At 31.3% G+C, this 24,980-nt stretch overlaps 2 protein-coding genes across 2 annotated transcripts; both read left to right on the plus strand.

Annotated features, from left to right (window-relative positions):
• The first annotated feature begins 5,640 nt into the window (after nt 1–5,640).
• LOC126772404 (protein takeout-like) lies at nt 5,641–13,411 on the plus strand. The gene is made up of 5 exons (XM_050492772.1): nt 5,641–5,721; nt 8,858–9,077; nt 11,670–11,794; nt 12,645–12,797; nt 13,263–13,411. Exons 1-5 carry the CDS (start codon nt 5,658–5,660, stop codon nt 13,409–13,411), a joined length of 711 nt encoding a protein of 236 aa, XP_050348729.1. The 5' UTR covers nt 5,641–5,657.
• A 2,873-nt stretch (nt 13,412–16,284) lies between these two features.
• On the plus strand, nt 16,285–23,213 carry LOC126772405 (circadian clock-controlled protein daywake-like). The gene is made up of 5 exons (XM_050492773.1): nt 16,285–16,386; nt 17,406–17,625; nt 22,320–22,450; nt 22,543–22,698; nt 22,958–23,213. The coding sequence occupies exons 1-5, from the start codon at nt 16,335–16,337 to the stop codon at nt 23,104–23,106; spliced, it is 708 nt and encodes a 235-aa protein (XP_050348730.1). The 5' UTR covers nt 16,285–16,334; the 3' UTR covers nt 23,107–23,213.
• Nucleotides 23,214–24,980: the final 1,767 nt, after the last annotated feature.

The following is a 24,980-nucleotide window of genomic DNA, read 5'->3' on the forward strand; positions in this document are numbered from 1 at the left end:
CTGACATTTACTGAGGCGTGACGTCACGTGCAGGCGCCATGACATCTGCGGGTGTTTTCGAGCGAAATTCAAAACAGGTAAATGAAAATGCAATTATTTGCGTAAACAGTTTGTTTATTACTGAAATAAAATTATTTTCAGTAATAGTAGACGTGTACCTACATTATAGAAGGTTATTTCAGAATCAGTTGTCATGCCTATTAGTTAAAGATATATACATAATTTCGTAGAAAGGTAATAAATAAAGTTTTTGTCCGCTCTTTATCCGACTTTTTTCGTATCGTATCCTATAAATAATAATACTATATTTTTTGGACTATATCATAAGAAACACCGACAAAACATATATAGAAATAGGTATGCACTTAAATTTTTCAACATAATTAATTTTAAGAGATTAATTAAAGTAATAAATCGTCTGATAAAATAGTTTAATTTAATTCTATTCGTTTAATTTTAGTTTAGTTTAGTTCTGCCCTCTTTCTTCTATTAAATTTATTATAATATATTGTCTTTGATATCTGTCCATGTTACGTTAGTTTAATAATGTTTATAAATATATGGTATAATTAACCTGCAGTAGTAATAATTTCGTAGCTAGTACCGGTTTATCTTTGATATAGTCAACACAAATTATCTCAAAATAGTAATGTATAATGTCTTAAATTAGGATTTTGAACGTCAAGTGGTCAATTCACTCAAATGATAAAACTCACCGTTTACGAGAAAGAAGTAAAAACTCGACACTTTTGACCTTTGACCTTAAATTTTTTTTTAGCTGAAGGGATTGGTGGACTTATTTGATATTTTATTTGTAATAAATAAATATCCTGGGACATTATTCACACATGGCCGTCTGATCCCAAACTAAGCAGAGCTTGTACTATGGAAACCAGACAGCTGATATACTACATATACTACTTTTCTTTTGAAAATACACACTTATATAGATAATTACACCCAGACTCGGGACAAACAGACATGTTCATGCACACAAATGTCTGTCCTGGGTGGGAATCGAACCCACAACCTTCGGCGTGAAAGACAAGTATCTACCAACCACGCCAACCGGTACGTCTACCATATTATAGTATACTGAAGACGTGTACCTCTATGCGAATTGTAGTTTAATAGAAATGTCTATTTTGAAATTTATTATTATAATGTAATACAACCAATGGCTGGCTTTTATTATAACGATTCTAACAAGCTGACGAACACAATTTCATTATAGTCATTATACTTTATCTGGTTATAACATTTAATAATGTTAACCTTGTCCACCATCATTCAGACCTTGACACTGAGAACAGAGTTCACGTGTGCTATCAACAAAACACATCTCCATAAAGTATATTCAAAATAAATTGAATCAGAATGTTTAACGAAAAGAAGTATATTTAGTAGTATTTATTAAAATACGAAACGAAGTGAATCGGAAAATTGACTCGCGATATTACTGAGCGCCTTAACAATACTCAGTGATCTTGTTACTTTAAAATAGAGTTTTTGATTAATGGTAAGGAACTATCATTATTTGGAATAGAAATATTGTCTTTTAGCTAGTGTAACCAAAGGCGAATTTTTCTACAGGTCGAGAGGGCCTGGGGCTATGGTGGCAGTAGACTCTCTGAACCCACGACAACAATTAAAAACATAAACTCAAAAATGTGTCAAAAAAATTACTAGTATCGAAATTCCTATTGTTAAAAGTTATAGGAGCCACCCTATCCTACACAACTCTTAATAATGGGAAGTTTTGCAATCAAATCCACCCCCGAGTGTAACAAGAGCTAATCGTAAGACTTCACATGAGTAAAATTAAGTAGGTACTTACTTTTTCTTTAATCAAGATTAAACCAATGATATATTCATATATAAACAAACAAAATAAATCAATAACTAATGAGCAGAAAAATAAGTTATCTTACAAATAAGATTTTAAAATGTTAACAAATTCTAGAATTATAAAATATTCCATTGCCGAGATCCATTTATTTACGTCATCTTAAAATTTGACATGGACAATCGAGACGAGATATAGTTAGTCGTTAAAACACTTTTTTTAGTTATTTTTTGGTATTTTTCAAACACAAAACACTATTACGAAAATTGACAGTTATTGTAATTGTTAATCTAATAAACAATTACTGATTCTAACAATGATTAATTCATGGAATATTGTTAACGATTGTAATCATTAATAACTGGATTTAGGAGGCGTACGTGACAGTCGGCCGCAATGCCTTCGTGACGTGTTTACGTTGACGTACCCATGCGACATTTTCTGTTTGACTAATATCATAATTAAGAATCTGATTTCGGGAGTATAAATTCTTAGTATTCTTAAAATAGCGTACAATAAAAGACATAATTCTTTGTGTAGGAACTTGTGTACATTGAAATTGATATTTTATTAGGCCATCTTTCAAAGGCATGTCAACGTCCTTGGTTTTGGTTATCGACATAAATTATTTAGCATAACGAACATCATGAAAACCATGATCACGTAACGTAATCCAGCCGCTACGAAGATTTTTTGTTACAATTATTTCCTTTGACAACACATGTAGATGTCGTCAAAGGCTTGACTGACAATTGCTTCTTAAAACCATCAAAGTGTATATAAAAATGAACGCTCAACCGATCATAAAATGTTGAAGCAGTTAACGGTGATACGCGATGGTGATTTTATCGGTGTGCTTTAAAAACTTAAATTACAATTTTTGTAGCCAATGTCGTATATCACTTTTTATACAAAGCCATTTACTTCTACGTTTAGTTTCTAGTTTGCTCTTATAGAATAGACTACAAAAGTCAGGAAACCAGTTCTACTAACAAAATGTCACTTTATCGCAAAAAGCTGCGAAAAGGCCTCTGGATTCGATGGAATTCTACAACATAAAATAGTAAAAATCTAAAATTAAACAGACTAAAAACTACTTTTTTCTACAATAAACTTCTAAATTATTGCAATAACATTTTAGAGTAGAAACGGGAACGATAGATCTTACAGATTATCGAAGTAACGGACCACCGTCGATAAAAATTCAGTCATGCATTGATTATTGCTTATGATTTATATAAACTCTCTCAAAAGTTTAATCTTCAACATATTTAATGGAATATATAGACTACAATAATTTATTTAGTCTCTGTAGCTTTATGCAAGCCCACCTAGGTAGGTACCACTCACGTATTTTACCGCAAAACAGCAATACTTAGTACTGTTGTGTTCCGGTTCGAAGGTTGAGTGAGCTACTGTAATTACAGGCCCAAGGGGCTTAACATTGTAGTTTCCGAGGCTGGTGGATGTAAGGAATGGTTAATGAATTGGTGGTAGTCACCATTTATTAAATAATATATTTTGAGCAATATAACTATTAAATGTCAATACGAATTTTCACTACGGAACTAATATACATAATTGTTTATATAAACATTTTATTTCAATTTTAAAACAAATAAATAGAATCTATGTTATTTCAAGTTTACATGTCCGCCTTTAAATGTTATAATATATTCTTTAAATTATGCTACGAGGTTACCATGACTACTGACTGACTACTAATGATTAGAAAAAAAATAAAAACATAATTATTCATGATTATTTAAATTAATCACCAAAACATGATGATCACATGATATTATTAAAATTAATAATGGCTATTAGATAGAATGAACTAGATAATCTTAATATAATCTTATTATATTGTTTTTGTTTATAATTTGATTTTAAAATTACAGTTGAGGAGTGAGCTCAGTCAGCCATTGAGAGTCTGAGAGATAATTTGAAGATATTGGAGGGAAGTGATATTCGTACGACGACAATCTTGCTCAAAGAGGCACGACGAATTAAAAAAAATACATTTATTAAATTAAAATGATTATAATTTAACTAAGACATCCCGGCTTCTATTAATAATCAAAATATATTAATGAGACTATTACTATATTCCTCATAAACTCATTTTTTTTAAGAAAAGATATTTATGATATACTTTAGCAAAAAAAACGATATAATGTAAGTTATTTCAAAAAGATTTTAGAGTCAATAGATTATTTAGGAACAAATTCAAATAGAGCTATTTTGCTTTATGCCTCGCTAAGTGTCGTCTTCTCCTTTACGACTCTCTCCTCTGTTTTTGGTTGCAAAGTTATAAGAATTAGGGTTTGAAAGTGTTAAAGTTTTTGTGCTCTGTGTCTTTGATGCTGCAACTGGTACCTGATGAAAGGATTTTTTTGTTTTTTGTAATGCAGAATAATCTTGTGACACTTTTGCCGCCGCCGCCACTGATTTAGCTGTCTTTCGTAAGACGACTGCCAAAACATGTAGGGCATCTACTGCAATATTAATTGAAACTGTGTCTTTCTGCACGCTTCTTTCAAGTTCCTAGATTTAGATCTAGGTCTAGTAGTTAGAACAAATGAAGTGAAGGTTGTGATTTATGCCCGACCAAGCACTACTGAGTTTTCATGTAATTAATATGGTTTTATAATTCATCACATGATTCGTGTTGAAAAAAAAATCCTTGGGAAACCTGTATGTGGTTGTAATTCTGTCACATGAGTATCTACCAATCCATCGCATTGGAGCAGCGTGGTGGATTAAGCTTCAAAACTTCTCCACAAAAGGAAAGGAGGCCTTAGTCCAGTAGTGGGACATTTTTGGCTTACATATACTGCATAATATTCACCAAAACAGAACAAATGTAATTACAGAAACGGTGATAAATAAGCGCCTGATAAATTATAATAGTATTCCGTAAATACTATCACAATAGGTGACTGTACTAATTATTTTTAACAGGCGTTTCAATAATTGCACTACCTATTCAGTTAAATTGATTTATACTGATCGTTATATTATTTATATCATAAACTTTTAAAAAAATGAATAGAGACCATTTGGAGAATGCTTATACGTGATTGGTAAAAAAGCTTTTTATTTTACCGTAGCTTGTTATGAATAAATTGATGAGAAGGCAAGGAATACATGATAGTCAACGGAAGAAAGCATATTGTGAAGCAACGTTGCTTTTCTACCTCCTGCTATTATGAATCAATCTGGCATTCGTGGTGTTGATGACAAAAGTCCTGATAGACTGCAATTGATTGCCTGGAAACGTAGACGAACCCTATTATAAGACGCTACAGGCGTTACATGCTACATTGGCCCTATTTCATGACAGTACTCTCAACAGGAAACAAAATAAAGGTTCAGAAACTGCAGCGAAACACGCTAAAAATCGTATATTTGCGCCATTTTCGGTAGTAGTGCAAAAATATTTCTTAAAGATATAACACCCTGACATATTGCCTTTACTGCTGACAGGAGAGCTTGTTCGTGTATTGTTCAGGAAATTATTATTGCGATTCAATGTGGAAATGCCTCTAGTGGAATGTATCCACGACGACGTCATGATTTGTACGGAAGCAATATTTTCAATTTTGAGTTGTATATATGTGTATTTTACGGAAGACAATGAAAATTAATATATGGAATTTATTAACTAACAATAATATGTATAGTTATAGGTACTTAATACTTAAAAAAAAATTCTAACCACTCATTAATGTTATCAAAAACTATATAAGTTAACCACAAGCTATTTGTATCTCATTTCGTTTGAATATTACTTGTGTATTGATTTAAAATGAAAGTGTTTCTGTTATTGTTTTGTGTCGTATTTACTAGTTGTACTGGAAATGATCGTATTGGTAAGGTTTTATAAAAAAGTCTAGCCCTAACTTTCGTATTATCCTCCACTTTAACGGTGGTCTGCACAAAATATTTTGATACCATTTGCTTTTCAGTAAGTCGTTCACCACTCATTCATGTATTCAAGTATTCAAGTTTGAAGGGTGAAAAGTCAGTTTTAGGCACAGGTGATCTACAATGAACTCCAAACAGTAGTCCTTTTCAAACCATTTTCATCATTTCTTTTTTTTTTCTATTATGTTGACTGTCTCTTTGTATTTTTTATACAAACTTTTCCCCCTTATAATTCTTATTGTTCTGTGCTTAATTGAAATTTAATTTAAGTACTTAATATTTTATTATATTTTATTCAAAATCTGATATAAGTATCTGATGGTTCAATTCAATCAATATGGATAAAACAAATAGTAAAAAGATTATACACCATAAAATTAAACTATTAATAATGATGTTTTTTGCATCATTCGATAATCACAGCTTAGTTTAGTAGTTAGTTTAGACAGTCAGACCTAAAAAAATATGTTTTTGGGACTTTTTCATAATTACTAATCCATTACTAATAATACCTATAATATTACTTTCTGGCTCGGCAAACCAGGTCTGCTGCAGTCGTTTATGTAGATATAAAAGTCATTATAGTTTACGATCAAATTCATTATTAAAATAAAAACTTATCAGCTTAAGTATAATAACAAAATAGAAATTTTATAAATATTATCGTTTATTTCTCCCATTATAAACATAAGGAAACTTAAAGAGACGGTAATGTTAAAGCCTTGTGAGTTGTGACCAAACAGTATAGTAATGTTTAATTTTATTTATTTAAATACATGTATGCTTGTAATTGTTGAATAAATAAACAAAAAAATAAAAATAAAATAAAATATATATATTTATATATAGCAAAAAAAGTTTTAAAGTTTGAAATATCTATTCAATATACCAACCTTTAACGTGATATCTCTCGTTAATTTATAGTTATTATTAAATTTTACGTTTCATTACGTCCACCATCTACTAAGGCTCAAACAGAATCACCGGCGTTTTGGTATTTTTCCACGACTCATGCTGAGTCATCATACGGAGCTCGAGATATCTCAAATTTCGATGTCAACGCTAAAGGCCAGTAGGGCCAACAGCAATTACGCAGCTAGAAAAAATAACATGCTGAGTCAGAGCTTGTTTGGTCTAAATTTTAAAACATATCTTATATATCTGGATACGGCTATATAGTAACAAAACCGGTTAGCCTAAGCTTATGATATTAATATATTAATATGCAAGTGAACAAATAATTTATATTTATAAGTTATTTCTTCTTTTGTATTTCTATTGTAATATAGTAACAATAGTAAAAGCCTGTGAATGTCCCACTGCTGGGCTAAGGTCTCCTCTCCTGTTTTGAGGAGAAGGCTTGGAGCTTATTCCACCACCCTGCTCCAATGCGGGTTGGTGGAATACACATGAGGCAGAATTTAACTTAAAATAGACACATGCAGGTTTCCTCATGACGTTTTCCTTCACCGTCAAGCGAGATGAATTATACACACAAATTAAGCGCATAATAATTTGTAATATAATATACTACAATGTACACGATTATAACAATTTAAGTTAACCGATTATAGATCGCTTCTTTTATAGTACCGCTTTTATATGGTCGTACTATTAATTTTATTTTAAATAAATAATTAAAAAAAAATTAACAACAGCCACTGTTTGTTAAGATTCACGCGTTCTTGTGAATTCATCATGATAATTCATCTTGTGCTTGACGGTGAAGGAAAACATCGTGAGGAAACCTGTATGTGTCTAATTTCACTGAAATTCTGCCAAATGTGTATTCCATCAACCCGCATTGAAGCAGCGTGGTGGAATAAGCTCCAAATCTTCTCTTCAAAAAGGGAGAGGAGGCTAATGTCAATCTGCTGGGCTGTTACTACTGTTTGTTATGGGGTAGCTCTATTCTCCTCTACTGGATTTAAGCTACTGTTATTATTTATGTATGAACGTATTCGTTACTATCAATACTCCTATACTGTATGTTTGTATCTTTAATGAATTTCTTTCTTGGTTTGGGGTTGGTCGACAGTAAAAAATATATTATATAATACATTAATTTTGAGAGATATTATCGAAGTTGCGCCACCAATCATAATTATGCTACACTACTCACAATGTCCATAAGTATAACCACTAAAACAATTATCATTAAGTTTGTCTTTTAGAGAATAAATCTTCTAACATTTCGTATGATTTTAATTTGTGTCGTAAAAAATGCACGAAGGAAATTAAATGCAGAAATACATAATAAAATAATTTTAACGATTAGATTGAACATGTTACAGACCTTATCTTAATGTTAATCCTTATGATCATTTATTATGTTGAATAATTGATTGATCTGTCGATTTCTTCAATGATATTACTGTTGATACACCATATCCAGTCCCGTGAGATGTCATTATTTAATATTAATAATGAGTTAATATATAATGGTATGTGGACAACAATAAAAGTCTGTTTTCCTAAAGATTTTATTTACCTATACGAAGCTATAATAAGACAAGTAGTATATAGTATTATACTACATATAATATTATGCATTATTAAGTAATACCTCATGATGGCTATAGACTGCCACAGAAGCCCTTGAACCCGAAGTATTGTTGTCGTGTTCTTTACTTTAATTTAATTGTGAAAGAAATATTATGATTCAAGATCATTTTAAATGTATATCTATAACTATAATCTAGATACAGCTATACTCAAACTCAAACACGTATTAGTCAAGATGTCGAGGGCCGCAAACAAAAAATTTTTGGGTAATGATTTGAGGATGAGGATTAAACAACTATGAACGGATTTATTGCGTATATTTTAACATTTTTTTTATAATTTCATGACGTTTTAAACACTTTGCAGTGTCACAAGCATTTGTTTAATTCAAATTATTTAGATGTTAATAAAACCTTTGAAATTTAAAATAGTTGAAAATAAAGTAACATTAATTGGGCCTACCATAAAAAAAACGGCGAGCCGCAGGTTGGATACCATTAATCTAGAATATTTTTTAGGAATCTATAATATGACATCATCTGTTTTGTCACAGTCTGTTTTTTTTTTATTCCTTAGCACCGTTTATCACGCCATGCCCAGCGACCAACTCAACATGCCTCAGGTTGTCATCTCAGCATGCGTTACCCATAGTAGCCGCTGGGATCCCGAGCCTTGGCATGAGCTCCCTGGACCCGATGGCCATGAAGCAGGTTAAGGCAATTCAAGCTGGACTTAAGATGGACTTCAAAAATACCCTTGTCAGAGGATTGAGAAATTGCAAGGTCATGGAATTGAGGTATGATTTTTACGTTTATTTGTGGTGTGTTACTCGTATTTTCGACAAAAAAAGTAGAAGAGTAATCGTATACCATTATCTATGCTATCTATATACCTATGTTATTAAACGTTTGTACATTATTTTAATTTATCTTTCTATAATCGAAATAAAGATTCGATGTAATATACTTACTTCGATGTAATATAATTACGAACCTATCAGTCATTACGCGCTACAGATAAATAAGTCATTAACCGAAATGACTTTTCAAATGATCTGACCATGACTCATTTGATGTTTGCTTAATTTTAAATAACATTTTTAATTCGTTTTAATTATTATACAATTTCTTACTTCAAAATTATTAAAGTTCTATTGCACTTTAATTTTAATTATCATTTGTAGATTATCCTTATAATTATGATAATGTATTTTAATTTAATGCAATTAAAATTAATATTTAATTTTAATGCCATGAGACATGTAATGTTAGTTACATCGAAAGCCAACCTACAAAAAAAGTTGGTTTGCTAAGAATCAATCTGTGAGGATAAACTCGAAACACGATATATAAAAGAATACTTACTGACTGACTTAACAACTCACAGCCTAAACTACTGGCATCATGAAAATTTGCATACACCCGTGTGCAATTTTTTTGGTTAGCACTAAGGAAGGATATTTGAAAATTTAACCCCTGAGGTAGTGATAAAGGGTATAAAAGTTTGTATGAAAATCCCTTGTCTTAGAAGTGGAAAGAGCTATGGAAATTGTTATTTAGCAATTATGAACTTATGATTAAAGCGCTATTATATACAAGTGGATATATTTATATTATTTAAATGGTTTGCAAAGCAATATAAAGCACCGAGTTAATCCTCTAAGTGGCTGTTGACTCGACAGTAATCTTGAAAAGACACATCCGTCGTATTGACCTCGACAGACCTAAGTAGCCGTAAATCCTATAAATATTGTTTTTTTACGTCTTAATTATTTATTGACACGTTTATTACTATTTAATATATATATATTATATAATATATTTTTAAGTATAATTTTCAGGCAATTAGTTTTTAGAAGCTACTTAATTAAATTCTGGTAAGGCTTTAAATATTTCGGAGGTTTGTATCTTAGTTATTGTTTTTGAATGATGGATCTTATGTATGTAATATTAAGATTTTGATGTATTTAAGTACTTCAAACATACTATGTATTAACGAAAACATTTGTGAGTACTATGTAAGGAAATATAAGGAAAATTATTTCATTGTTTATATATGTTCCATTGTTGATTCTGGCGAGCATATCTCAGAATGTTCTATGTACAAAATGCAAGTACATATTAGTCGTAAAGTATCTGTGGACAATGAGCTGTTACGGATATAACGAAATGTTAATAGTAAATGACGGGCTTAACCTCACGACAGCATTTATCAAGTATTTCAAATTCATCCCGTCTGTCGTGTATAGATAGAACAATTATCATAAGTGTCGATGAGGCGCTGAATTCTCTTCCGCAACAGCAGCGTTTGCCCAACCATGGGTCATCTAGTATGCGTTATTTTCTTATTATTTATTACGGAAACAAACAGTAGATACTAAAAAATATAAAACATAAACCAGTTATTACAACATTGCCAGAGAGTACAGAAAATAAAAATAAAAAGAAGAAATTTATACAAAAATAAAATAATATAAAACCACTTAACATGTTTGAATAAATATATGTATTATGAGCATCTTAAGTTTGGTAATAAATTTTTTATCAATTGTTTTTGCATATATTTTTTAATCAATTTATTATAATCTATGCAGTAGCGAGAGATTTATTGCGAGCGTTAAGAATAAGATCACGGATTCCTAAATTATTTAAATGAAACAACTGACCTTTCTCCATTACACATTCTGTCTCGTTGGTCTAATCGCCAGATATATTTGCTGCTAAAAATAGTCGTTTAAAAAAAAATTTACAAAATATAAATCTCCAACAATTTTGCATTCACACATAATTTAAATTTTGTTGTATAGTTCAAAGTGTTTTGTCGGAACGTATACTATGTATATTAAAACAAAACCTAATAACACTTACAAAGAATCGTTCAATAGCCGTAAAGTTTTTTACTATTATAATGCAAGAAGGTAATGCAAAAACTTGCTAAATTTAAAAAAAAAAGAAATGTGCAGAACCGTAGATGTATTTATTGTAAAATTTTCGACTGCATTTGTTTACCCGTTACGATCGAAATCAGATTAAATATATATACATATATGCAGACCGAAACGCATTGTCCACGATATAAAATCATGTTACGTAGCTTCGAAATTAAGGTTTAATGATACTCAATCGCATGTCAAAGGACAATAATCTATCTCGATTCGCTGAAAATCAATAATTTGTTAAAGATCATAATTTTTTATAATGATAATATTTAACTTATCGTTCAGCTCATTAATTTAAGTTTTAAGAACATATTGTATTTTTTAAATATTGTTAACGATAATAGAGATTTTTATATCATTGCACTAAAATATTTAAGTTGCTTTAACAATAATATTACTTTTATGAACAAAGTAAAACCCTATATCAGTTATTTATCGTTTATTTTTCAGACGATTCACTCACAAAACAGAAATAGACCTACAGTGTTCTGTAACTTTGATTGGTAATTATTCCTTGAGTGGAAAGTTGCTGCTATTACCAATTGAGGGCGAAGGGAAATATAAAATTAAAATACGTGAGTAAAATGCTTGTTATATAAACACTTTTCAATCTGATATATTTGTGCTATAATTGAAATTACATGAATCGATTCCAAAATCATCTGTTGAATTGAAATTGAGCTAACCCTTTTTTATGAGCTAATATTTTTTTTTATAGAATAGGAAGGCGGACGAGCATATGGGCCACCTGATGGTAAGTGGTCACCAACGCCCATAGACTTTGGCATTGTAAGAAATGTTAACCATCGCTTACATCACCAATGCGCCACCATCCTTGGGAACTAAGATGTTACGTCGCTCGTGCTTGTAATTACACTGGCTCACTCACCCTTCAAACCGGAACACAACAATACCAAGTACTGCTGTTTTGCGGTAGAATATCTGATGAGTGGGTGGTACCTACCCAGACGAGCTTGCACAAAGCTCTACCACCAGTAATATATAATATATACCAGTAATATATAATATATTTTTTGGCTGCGCGCTTTGTATGTGATATAACTCTGTGATACATTTATCATCAATCGATACATTTGATATAGATAGTAAATATAAAAGAGATTTAAAATTCTTTTCATAGTTTTGTTCATGACCACCGGTGTAATTATCTACAGTTATATGAATGCAATACATCAACAGATTTTACAGCTGTTTTTCACTTGCATTGGTGAGTAAGCCCGTAACAGGCACAAGTTGTGTAACGTCTTAGAGCCCAAGTCATTAGAGTCAACAACGCACTGAATTCAATATTAGATTTTACTTTTTACATGGGAAATATCTGTGGGCAGAGTCGGCTATGATGGTTCATAGATTATTTTCCTATCTGCCCCTTATAAAAAGAAACATTCAATTACTTGATTTCAGAGGACGTAGTGGTAAAAGTGGTGCTGGATATAGAAGAGCGCGAGTCTGCTGGTGAACGTTACTGGATGGTGAATGGTTTTAAGCATACTGCTGATGTCTTGGGTCGTGTACAATTCAATTTCCAGAATTTGTTTAACGGGAACCGGCAGCTATGTAAGTATTATTTTTATTAATTAAAGTTACTCGTACTGAATCGACCCAGTGACGTAACTATTCTTAAGCAATGTCATAAAAAGCAAAATATGGCAAATAATGTTCCGAGGTACTGGAAATAGAAAAGAAGCGGAGACTTTGATATCTTTTAAAGTCACTTTCTTAAAAATTAATATGTCAGAAATATATTAAAAATTAATAAAAATTGTACTCGATGTAAGAAATAGGTATTCGATCAAAGCTTTTACAGTTTTTATAATAAAAAGTAAATGATTGTTAGATCCAAGAAATAAGGAATAGCTGATATTTCTGACAATACTAATTCCTAATGGTCATTGTGATCATTATCACGCAGGTGCTTTTTGCCCGTTTGCCATATTGTAAAAAATGGGTTTCATTATTTTTTACGGTTCACTATCCCATGTTTCCTAGAAAAATAAGCAACCAATGATGTTTTATTTACAGCTGATCCAGTACACGAGTTCGCGAACACGAATTGGAAAGATATATTTCAAGAAGTGGCGCCTCCGATTGTAACCACGATAGTGTCGCAAATAGTTGCTGAAACTATTAAGCTCTTCGATAAAGTACCGATAGGACAGTTGGTTCTTTAATTTCTATTACCTTGTTTATTTAATAAAAATAAATCATAAAAAACAAGTGTACAATTATTAATCTATTATACCATTTAAAGAAAAACATTTTGTTGCTCATGTGCTTCGATTAATGAGTAGCGTTTATAAAATTATGATCATACCCAAGATAGACCCGATTTAGATTTTTTTGTTGCAGTAACATTATATTTGAGCTTTTTTTTACCAACTTAAAAAATACAACGTTAAACTCGTTTATATTTACCTACGTACTACTATTTCGAATCAATTTAAGCCTTTAACATACATGATCTTCTGTAATGCACATGTGGATGACAATACAGGTACAATATTAGTGTGACAGTCGTTCGCTCATAGCCCGATGGGACCGCAATCTGACATGGACCCGAGAGAGATCAGGAATCATGCTAAGAATTCCTCTACAAAGTTACTCATGAATGAACTATGCGTTTGAATATTGTAATGGCGTATTCATAACAAATACACTAGTTAAATATTATAAAGACTAACATTAATTTTATTCGTTAACTATAGGAAGGAAAGTAGAATTCTTTTTTTATTTGCACATATTATATTCAACGCATAATAAAATTAAATTGCGTGAGCACCGTGCTTAATTGTATAATTACGAACTATAATAAATAAATAAATATAAAAATATAATGTCAGAAATAAATATAATAATATAACGTCTTCCAGACCGATTTCGGCCACGGCGGCCAATCTCAAGAGAGATTAGCCAGCTGCGCAGGAGACATTATAGTGCACAAGAGTATGCGCGAGCACAGGTGCACTCTCTCTTTCTTAGCTCTCATAATTCGATGGGACGGCAATCCGACACGACCGGAAAGAGTTCAGGCGCAGGATCAACGGCTTTACGGGCTTTCCGAGGCACGGGAATGTACACTTATAATAACCAACTTTCAGACTTTTCATGTAACACTTACAATATCCAACTTTCAGACTCCGGGATGCTACTGTGTTTCGTTGATCTATTAGCTTGATGTAAGGCCGCAGACCCGGAGGTCCTGGGTTCAATTCCCAGGTCGGGCCAATAAAAATGTTATTGAGTGTTTCTGTCAGAATTACTTATATTCATTGAATCATACAATCATTATTCGATGGATTGCAGGATGTTTCAATGGAGTGGAGTATACCCTTTTTTTCCGCTGGAAAAAAGTATTTACGCGTTTCCCCCACATGAGGTGGGGGGTATGTGGGATTCACCGGAGCTGAAGGCGCGGAATACCCACTAAAAAACCAGTGGTACCATCTCCATCTTTTCGGGGGACATACTACCGTGACGTCCCGACGGTAGGCTCGCCCCTACAGGCCTCCAAATCTAGTGTGGCCTAATATCATAATCATTTTACAAAAATAATATTTAAGAAAATAAAATTAAATCACTTAGAACACACTATGCTTCGATCTATGTCAGAGAAAGAACTTGATAGATTTACACAGTGGCAAGGTTTTTTGCAAGCCCCTCCGAGTAGGTACAGACCTCATCAGCAACCTACTATAGTAGGTACGCCCAGTAGACATTATTACACTGACATTAATTAAAAGATAATCGACGTCGTAAGTGTTAATACATATGTCTTGATATAACGATACACATATCAATGGGAAGAAAAGTCAAAAGGTCAGAAAGCAGCCATTAAAACGACAAGTAGAACTTGCATCATTTAAACCGGACTTTAAAAATGTGTGCATAGTACAAAAGCTAGCGGATTGTTGTGCCAAAGACACCGTCCTCAAATTATTCTTGTACTTTGCTAAGTAAGGCTTTGTACAAGCCCGTCTAGGTAGGTACCACCCACTCATCAGATATTCTACCACCAAACAGCAATACTTAATATTGTTGTGTTCCGGTTTCTAGGTGAGTGAGTCAGTGTAGTTACACTGGCTCACTAACATCTTAATTTCCTAGATTGGTGGTGCATTGGCGATGTAAGAGATTGTTAATGTTTCTTACAGAGCCGATGTTTATGAGCGGTGGTAACTATTTACCATCTGGTGGCCAATTAATCTTGTAAAAAAATATCACACGTAGTAGTGTTTTAATTCCGGCTGTAATTCAGAAAATTTTCATATCCCTTCAGGTTACATCAAAAGTTATTTCAAAATATCTCTTTCTTAAAACCACTTTGATCTAAACCAAAAGTCCTGAATTCAGTCCTGAAAGCTGAACTGCTAAGAAAGCACACACACTAATTTATAAAAATCCAGACTGATATAACCCAGAAATATACAAAAGATGTGATTGAAATATATATTATAGCAAATATTTATGTGCAAAAAAAAACCTTGGAATACCAATGCCGGCTTGTGGAAAAATTTATTTTTCTAGCAATATATATTTAATAATATCAGAGCCGGGATTCTAGTGGTTAGAACAAGCTAATCTTAACAGCTTGCGGCGCCGGAATCCAGATAAGCACCAATAAAATTTCATGTGCTTAATTTGTGTTTAAAATTCACCTCGTCATCATCATCAACATCGAAAGGAAACTTGCATATGTCGGATGATACCTGCCACATGTGTACTTACTAATCCATTTGGCAGCAGCGTGGTGTAATAAACTTTTAACCTTCTACTCAAAAAGATATTTATCAGCCCAGTAGGAGGATATTTACTTTATATATAAAAATAAAAGATTATTTCCTCCACAAAAAATACACTTTATATGCGAATAAAGTATTGTTATAGCAATGTTTTAATATTTTAAATGAATTCAATATTTTTTGCTCCAATATCCTCCATCAATGCAAACGCCACAGAATTACCTGCATATATAAGAATTATTGTGCTGACGTATCATATTCTAACGCATATAAATATCCTCAATCTTCATTCCAATCCACAGTTGTAATCCTTACCTCGGAGTTTAACTATAGTACAAGTATATTATAATAGACAATGTTAGCCCTCGTCTGTTTGTTTTTTGCCCTAAATGCTTATACTGTCTCGGGTAAGAATTCTGTATTTAATTTAAGATTACTAAAAAAGCATTTAAGATTAACGCTTAATATTTTTTAAATCTATGCAATAATGTTTGTATTTTTATTGTTTTATATTTAGTTTAATATGAAATCATTATTTTGTATCTATCGAGTATTTTTCATTTATATTTTTTTTAAAAATAAAACGTCTCTGGTGCCAGAAATTTTAGCGAGATACATATTGATTTGAAATTTAATCATAAGTTTTAAAATAGAAAATTATTCAATAAAATAGGTCCAGTAGTTTTTGCGTAATGCTCGAATAAACAAATAAATTTATTTTATAATTATAGATTATATGTAAATTTATTAACGCTGGAAATATTTTAAACAAAAATATCTTGCATAACAAATTCAACTTAAATCTTTATAAAACTGGAATGACAATTCAGCTACACAAATAGGTAACATTATTTGCTAATGGAAAATCGAACATCTAAGATAAAATGACAAAGTGCAATTAAGAATTATACTAACTACTATTACTACTACTAACAGCTCCACACGATTCCGTATGTGTCATAAAATTTTTCCGTAGATAAAGTTTAATGTATAACCGTCTAAGTCTATCTATAACTATAACTCCAAGGCTATGTATATGTAAAATTTAATTACAATCGGTTTATTGTTTAATGCGAGGAGGTTGTTTTCGCACTAAAAGAAACCAGATTGCAATAAAACTTTGAGTTTTGACATACAAAAGACAAATACGAGTGTGTACCAAAATGTAATTAAAAATCAATAATCAGCATGAAAATCACTGAACAAGGAATAACATTTTATTAATGTCTATAAATATTTTTATCGGTCTTCTTTATCAGGAGTGAGAGAGATGCTTTTGCAAACTCTAAATGTACGCGTTTGGAATACTACAATTTTTTTAATACTGCATATTATTTAATATATAATATAATTTTATTATGTTTATTTGTTAAAACTATGTACAGACATTTTTATAATATACAAAAATAATTTATATTTTTCAAAGCTTCCTTCATCAAGCCATGCAAGCTCGAAGATTCGTCCTGTATTGTATCTTCAGCAAAGCTCGCTATTCCAGTTTTTGTTAAGGGTGAACCAAATTTGGGTATAGAGCCCATGGACCCAATGCAGCTTGCGCTCATCAAGAGCGACCAGGGAGGACTTAAGATTATTTTTAAGGACACCACCCTGAATGGCCTTAAGGACTGCAGTATTGAAAACATCAAGTAAGAGTACTTATTATTATTATTATTATTATTTTAAACCACTTTTCTACCATAAATGGAACACCAACCATAAGATCTAAAATTACATGCCAAAGGACAAGTAATTTTAGCTAAAAACGAAACAACGATACAAAGTATTGTTGTATTGTCTGTAGAACAAATGTTACCCACGCAGACGGGCATCAGTAATATATCTGTTAAGAATCTATCAAGAATATGTGTGTTGTAACTTTTTAACATTTACTACAGCTTAAATTGCACACTTGTACTGTAGCGATTGAAAAGATTTTTATACAATAAAACACCCGCGGCTTAACCCGCTTGTAGAAAGGGGGGCGATATAAGGTAACCCTATCCTTCTTTGTATCCGTAACGTGTTTGCAAAGTTTCATGATGTTCGGTTCAATAGTTAATCCGCGAAAACGTTACAAACAAACAAATTCAATTATGCATTTAATTATAAATAAATATTAAATCTTAAGGATAACAAAGCACTCTATAGTTAAGTATGTATATTTTATATAACTATAATGAAAGTTAATTGTAACGATAAATGTTAACCGTATTTTCCTTACGTTATTTGTGATTACCGCATTTAACAACCCATTGTCTTTATTGATTATAATCTATATATGACAACAATTAAATGCAAGTTCAGTTTTACATTAATTGTAATTTCAAAAGCAGACGTCTTATGTATACATTTGTTTACTTTAATCATATCGCGTCATCTTTCATCTGTCTCGATTATATTTAACATACAAGAATTTTCATTTTATATTATATTTTTTATTGATAAAAAACTATTGTTATTTTATGTTTGTATTTAGAATAATATTACATTATTTGCAGCTCATTCGCATTTCCTATTCCTTAATAATCGCAGCATATCACAAAAAAATGTATTATAATAGTAAATTTGCAACTTTTAAAAAATAGTTTTTAGACCATTATTTACAACACCATCTTGAACATGTGTAAGTAATTTTTTTAAAAGGTATTATTTATGTATCGTAATTGAACTGCTTTGACTTATGTGACCCTGAGTCAGGTTGTCACTGATTATTCATTCCCGTATTTCGAAAACACATAAAATCGTTGGTCTGTCGGCTGATTTGCCGCGGTCATGACGGTTTTCAATACCATCGGACTATATTGACAGGTACACAGAGTGTACCTGTGTTTGCGCACACATTTGTGCACTATAATATCTCCTGCGTAGTTGGCTAATCTCTCTTGAGATTGGCCGCCGTGGCCGAAATCGGTCTGGTGGACATTATTATTATTATAAAAAAATTATATCCAAATGACAATCATATACTTAAACTTGTAATTTTAAGTTTTTAAAATTATCAGTAGGTAACTAGGTACTCATTTATGTAGATTTTTGAATGGCAATCAAGTTATGCCATGCAAAGACAAGATTTTCTAAGCAAGACCAATTATATTTTCAACTACATAATAGCGATGTTATTTTCTTGACATGCGTTAATTATAATAAATGTAATAAAATTACCGTTATTAATATTAATTTTTCCGTTGGTTATACTGCACGCGGACAATAGATTATTTATTCGATACAAATTATTTTTGGGATCGTGACAGTATTGTCTACACTATTCACCTTTTTTCCATACCATATACCACCATAGATTACACTATGTTAACCTTTAATTCAGTATATTAAAATTATATATTGTTACATTTAATTTTACATTATATACGTTACACAAAACCCAAATTGAAACGAGCCCATGCCCACGAAATATTACTTTCCATACAAAGCAAAATAAAAGAGAATGAAAGAAAACGAGACGGCGGCATAATGATAGAGATAGATAGAAGTTACCTGCGATTTTGTCGCTAGTAAAATTAAATATAGGTACGTCGACGTGATTAGAGTATTCTATGCAAAAGATCCACGGAATTCGTTTAATAAATGTAGAGTATACAAATTTAATAAGCGGATCCAGAGTGTTTGAAAGCTCATAAGAAGGCTCTGAAGAGAACATTTAATAAGTTCAATTGATTCTCCTTACTTTTCATTACCTTATTTATCCTTATCTTATTAAATATTATTTCTTTTCTTTATACATTTCATGCACGAAGATCGTGAGCTCTTCGAGCAACAACTGTTATAATAATTTTGCTTTAAATAATATTGCTACCAGCATAGCAATTATTTTCTAGGTAGCTTGTGTTAATATAACGTTTAAATAATTTTATTTTATGGTTGCATAAGATTGTTTATTAAACAAATATAGAAAAACGAAATCAGTCTATACTCGAAACTAAACTTTTAATTTTATTTCAACACTGCGTTTATACAATCATTTTTATAAAATACAAAATTAAAATAAAAAGAACAAAATACACATTACAAATTTAAAGCAGAAACACGCCGTCTAAAAGATTGTCCTGTGGCATTGATCCCAAGACGCTGGCACTGTTGCATAAAATTTAATTAAAAATTATAATAAATGTTGGTAGGTACATAAATACTTTTTTAAATATCTTCTGATATAAACGTTGCTTAGCGGCTATTTAGTTAAACACTAATTTCGTTCTTTCTGTCATTATTGAATTGAAATTGAAAATTGACATTTATGAAGAAGAGACAGCATCGTTAAATTAATAAAACAATTTTTATAAGTACGGCCGATTTTAATTAAAGTATAAATTTGTCATTTGACGTTACAATTACAATTACTGATCGATAAATGGTAGTAAATCAAAACTTGCGGTGCTCTCGACTCCCGGCTACCATAACTTAAGTACTAGGACTATATTTTTATCAGCAGTATTTATTACAACAACATTATGAATTTTATAAATTATCTAGTTACAATAATTTGCTTTATAATGGTTTTACAAAAGCAATACAATAACTAGACTGAAAATTTAAGTTTGTAAAAAAATAAACTATAAAAAACAAACTTATAATTAAGTTATTATTATTATATTTTTATATTAGAATATTACTCTTATCCAGCTTGTCGTAGTCGTAACACACTGACGAATTAAATAATAATTCACGTAATTATAAAGTAGGTTAGCACAAAATTATAAGCATTTATTTACCTCGTTGTAATAAATGATTCAATAGAAATGATATTATGACAATAGGCTATTACAGATTATAATTAATGTGTAATAGCACTTGAGACAACATATAATTATAGTATATCGGAGTGATGTCTTTTGCAATACAGTGTGAGTTACAAACTAAAGATAAATCTTTATACAAAATAAGATGAGCTTGCCCTTGGCAGCCCATTACCTCATCCGCTTACTTATTACAAATAAAAAAGCTTAAAATAACAAGGAGAATAATTAAAAAGCTTTTATATGACTTAGTAAAATGACATTAAATAAATGTTTAAACTAATATCGAAAATAAAATTATGTTTCTTGTTGACAGTCCATAACATATCATGTCATAATTATATAATTACAATTAATTAATAATAAATTGTATAATAATAAGCAACAAGTTAACCGGTCAACCAACATTTACAGATCGACCGATCGATATGGTCGAAATTCGCCTATCTTGTTTTGTTAGATATTCAACCTTTTTTTTTTTTTTTTCGCTGGAAAAACGCATTTACGCGTTTCCCCCACATGAGGTGGAGGTTTTTTGTGCATGGCCTTCTGAAGATATTGTACTATTTAATCATCTGGTTTTATAATAAGTTTTTAAAAATACGATATTTTATATATAATATATTGATATATTTTTTTATAGAATAGGAAGGCGGAATTACACTGGTTCACTCACCCTTCAAACCGGAACATAACAATAACAACTACTGCTGTTTTGCGGTAGAATATCTGATGAGTGGGTGGTACCTACCCAGACGAGCTTGCACAAAGCCCTACCACCAGTAGCAATTTTTATATGTATTCATATATATGTATGTGTATTATAGCGATGTGGACGTTTTTTTTTCTCGCTGGAAGTTCCTTTCCCCCACTTGAAGTGGGGGGGTACGTGGAAATCGCCGGCGCCAAGCATGCGCCGGAATAACCACTAAAAAACCAGCCACCCACACCGCCTTTTCGAGGGGCGTCACGGGATCGCTTGCTCATACTACCATGACGCCCCGACAGTTGGCCCGCCTCTGCAGGCCTCCAAATCCTAGGGGGTTCTCAGGATACAAAGATCCCCTAACCGCGGCAACACTTATGGCGGGAGGAGAAGATGCGCATAGCGCCATAGCGATGTAGACGTGACGTGACAACTGGAAGTTACAATTTCCTTCAGAAAGTTTGTAAAGGCGTTTCACTGTCTATCAGCGCCTAAAATGTCTTATGTCGTGTCGGTTTTGCTATCAAAATCATATAATTGACTGCAAATAAGACAATAAAGCTTTGCTGTGTGCGCTTATGATTCCGGCTGCGAATTAATATTTTTTTCTAACGGGAATATAGACTGAATCTTATATTTATTTATCATCCTTTTAAAGCGCCATATTTCGTATAGGAATCAAATTTTTATTTTAGTAACTTATGTCAATTAAAAAAAAAACAATAAGAAAACTATCATAGACAAAGAAGAGATAAAGAACATTATAAATGTCGTGCTAGTTTGTTATGTTACAATCACAAAGGAATAGCCTGATCGAAGGGAATAGCATTGGCGACTACGATATTTCACAAAAAATATAATATATGGTTTTTTATGTTAACAGGTTCGACACTTCTAAAATGCAACAACATGTTGCCTTAAAATGTAACTTGTTACTCACGGGACACTACAATATTGATGGACAACTACTAATTTTTACAGCACAAGGAGATGGCAAATTTATGATTGACATTCGTAAGTCATATACTAACAATAACAATAATATAATAATAACAAGTGTACAAAAACATGAACATATATTTGTCTAAAATTAAAACATATTTTAGGAGACATATTTTTAAAAGCTATCATCGACATCTCTACGGTAAATGGTAAAGATGCCAAACCTCATTGGCATATAAGCAAGTGGAGCTACACATTTGAAGTTCTAACCGGCGCGACCTTCAACTTCGAGAACCTATTCAACGGAAACAAAGTTCTTGGTAACGTATTTAATATAGTTGTGCATATATATATATATATATATATATATATATATATATATATATGATGATGATGTTTTCATTTTTTCGTACATCTTAATAAAGATTTTGTACCGACATTATAAAGCAATTTATTTGTTCTTTAACGTCTTTAATTATTGAATTATGTAAAAAAACGATATTCGCGACCATTGCATAGACAAATTAAACAAATCAATTATTATAAAAAAAATCTCTAAATAATTTAATAAATTTTCAGCCCAGCAATTGTTAGATTTTGTCAACACCAGTTGGAAGGAAGTAATGCGAGAAATAGCACCACCAATCGTCGATGCCATTGTTGCTAAAGTTATGAATGGTGTGGAAGCCATGTATAAAGCTGAACCTATTGACCAGCTGCAAGCATAAAAAATATATTTATCTCAATTAATTATGTACCTAAATAAAATTCAAAATTTGTATTTGTATATGTAATTAAATAAATGGTTTCAATGATGATAATACTTATTTATTAAGATGTCTTTGTTTTAAGTAGCGTCTAAAAATTCTTTTATCCTACATATATATCCGACAACACTAGTCGTTCATAGCCTTCGGGCGTAGGTACTCTCAAATATTAAAATATATAATCTCAAATAATCTAATATAGGAAGATGGTCCCACAGACATGTTATTACTTTTTAAATAGTTAATCATTTTCCAAACAATGGGATTTGTTGTATAATGAATAGTGTTATTTCTAAATATGTCGTCAAAGCTATTATAAGTAGATTCTTGTTGGCCAAAAATAGACGCTACTTACGCCCGTTAATAACTTCTAACGAAACTCAATTCAGTAATCTCAAACTATTTTTATAAGTTAAATAAACTAATTAAAGTCAAAGTAAATAAAGAGACAACAATACAATTCGTTCGTTTATATGAAATCTGTTAGGAATATGACCAACTTTTATCTATAGGATTATCGTAGTATTATGATAAGATTAGGTAAATTTGTCAGCACGCCAGATGTACTATGATACAGATGGCTATGTGTACAAAACACTTATACTCGGAGAGAAAAATGACGACACCATACAAATTTTTTGAGGAAAATTTTCCTTAGCGACCTGCGCCATCTATATTCCGCCCACTAAAATTAGACAAAGAAGTTAAGGCGGGAATTTCGAACTGGCAAATTCGACATGGCAAATTTTTGCTTTGCAATAATAGACATCTTAAGTCTAAACACAATCACAATCGAGAAACACAGTGTACTTATGCATAAAATACTAAAAATAATGTGTAAAGAGTCGTCTAATAAAACAAATATTAGTACTTTACTATGATAGTAATTATAATTTATCACATTCATTTAGGCGACATATATTATTACGATTTTACATAAATACATGAATTTGTTCACAAATCACAAGTGTGTATACATACAATGAATCAGAAATTTCAAACGTCAAATTAAACATGAAAAAAAAATTAACAGTCCATATATATTTTATTACTTGCCCTGGCTGACTGATCCATCAACTATACCTAAATTAAACACAAAATAAAAAAAGAGTAACTAATTAATTATCTCAATACCGAGTCTGTATCTCACACAATTAATTTCACCTAACCAAATCCACTGCTACTCCGTAGCAGGCTCGAGTCAACCTTATCAATGTAATGTAGAATTAAATGGAACTAGTTTATAATTTACAAATAAAGTTTATTGATTATACAAGATAAAACAAAATGGTGTGCATGTGCAAGCGGCAGCAGATATTTTTCTTTTGACGTCACGACATACGTTAGTGTTGCCACACATTATACCCCATATATTTTTTTTACTTCATAATCAATTAAATATGTTATATTTTTTAACAAAAATATATTTGTTTGGCATCAGAATTATATATATAAGGCATTTTCATGGTCAATTTACAATAAGCTCATTATTATGGAGAATATGAGACTGTATCTTTGTTTCGCTAATTAAGTAGCGAAACAAACTTGACAGTTGGTGCATTCATTGTGTTTTTTGTTCAATTTTCGGTTATGAATAATGTTAGAAAACGATTCTAATTAAGTGAAAAGGCCGAGAAACAATCCTTATATAATATCGAAGGTTATACAATGGAACATTGTCGTATTATTTCATGTTAAAGCGATATCAAGAAGAAATTTGCCGGCGTGTGTTTTCACGCGTAAGTTTATTTTTAGTTAGTTTAGCGTAAGAGATAGTTTGTCAATGTGTGCGTATAATGTTGCCATAGTAACTGCATTATGCTGTTTTGGGGGAT

Source organism: Nymphalis io, chromosome 12 (assembly GCF_905147045.1).
Source record: "Nymphalis io chromosome 12, ilAglIoxx1.1, whole genome shotgun sequence".
Taxonomy (NCBI): Eukaryota; Metazoa; Arthropoda; class Insecta; order Lepidoptera; family Nymphalidae; genus Nymphalis; species Nymphalis io.

Coding starts and splice junctions, on each gene's coding strand:
- LOC126772404 (XM_050492772.1), top strand. CDS start 5,658: ATGAAAGTGTTTCTGTTATTGTTTTGTGTCGTATTTACTAGTTGTACT. Junction 5,722..8,857: donor TACTGGAAATGATCGTATTG/GTAAGGTTTTAT, acceptor TTTATTCCTTAG/CACCGTTTATCACGCCATGC. Junction 12,798..13,262: donor TAACGGGAACCGGCAGCTAT/GTAAGTATTATT, acceptor TTTTATTTACAG/CTGATCCAGTACACGAGTTC.
- LOC126772405 (XM_050492773.1), top strand. CDS start 16,335: ATGTTAGCCCTCGTCTGTTTGTTTTTTGCCCTAAATGCTTATACTGTC. Junction 22,451..22,542: donor CAAATTTATGATTGACATTC/GTAAGTCATATA, acceptor AACATATTTTAG/GAGACATATTTTTAAAAGCT. Junction 22,699..22,957: donor CAACGGAAACAAAGTTCTTG/GTAACGTATTTA, acceptor ATAAATTTTCAG/CCCAGCAATTGTTAGATTTT.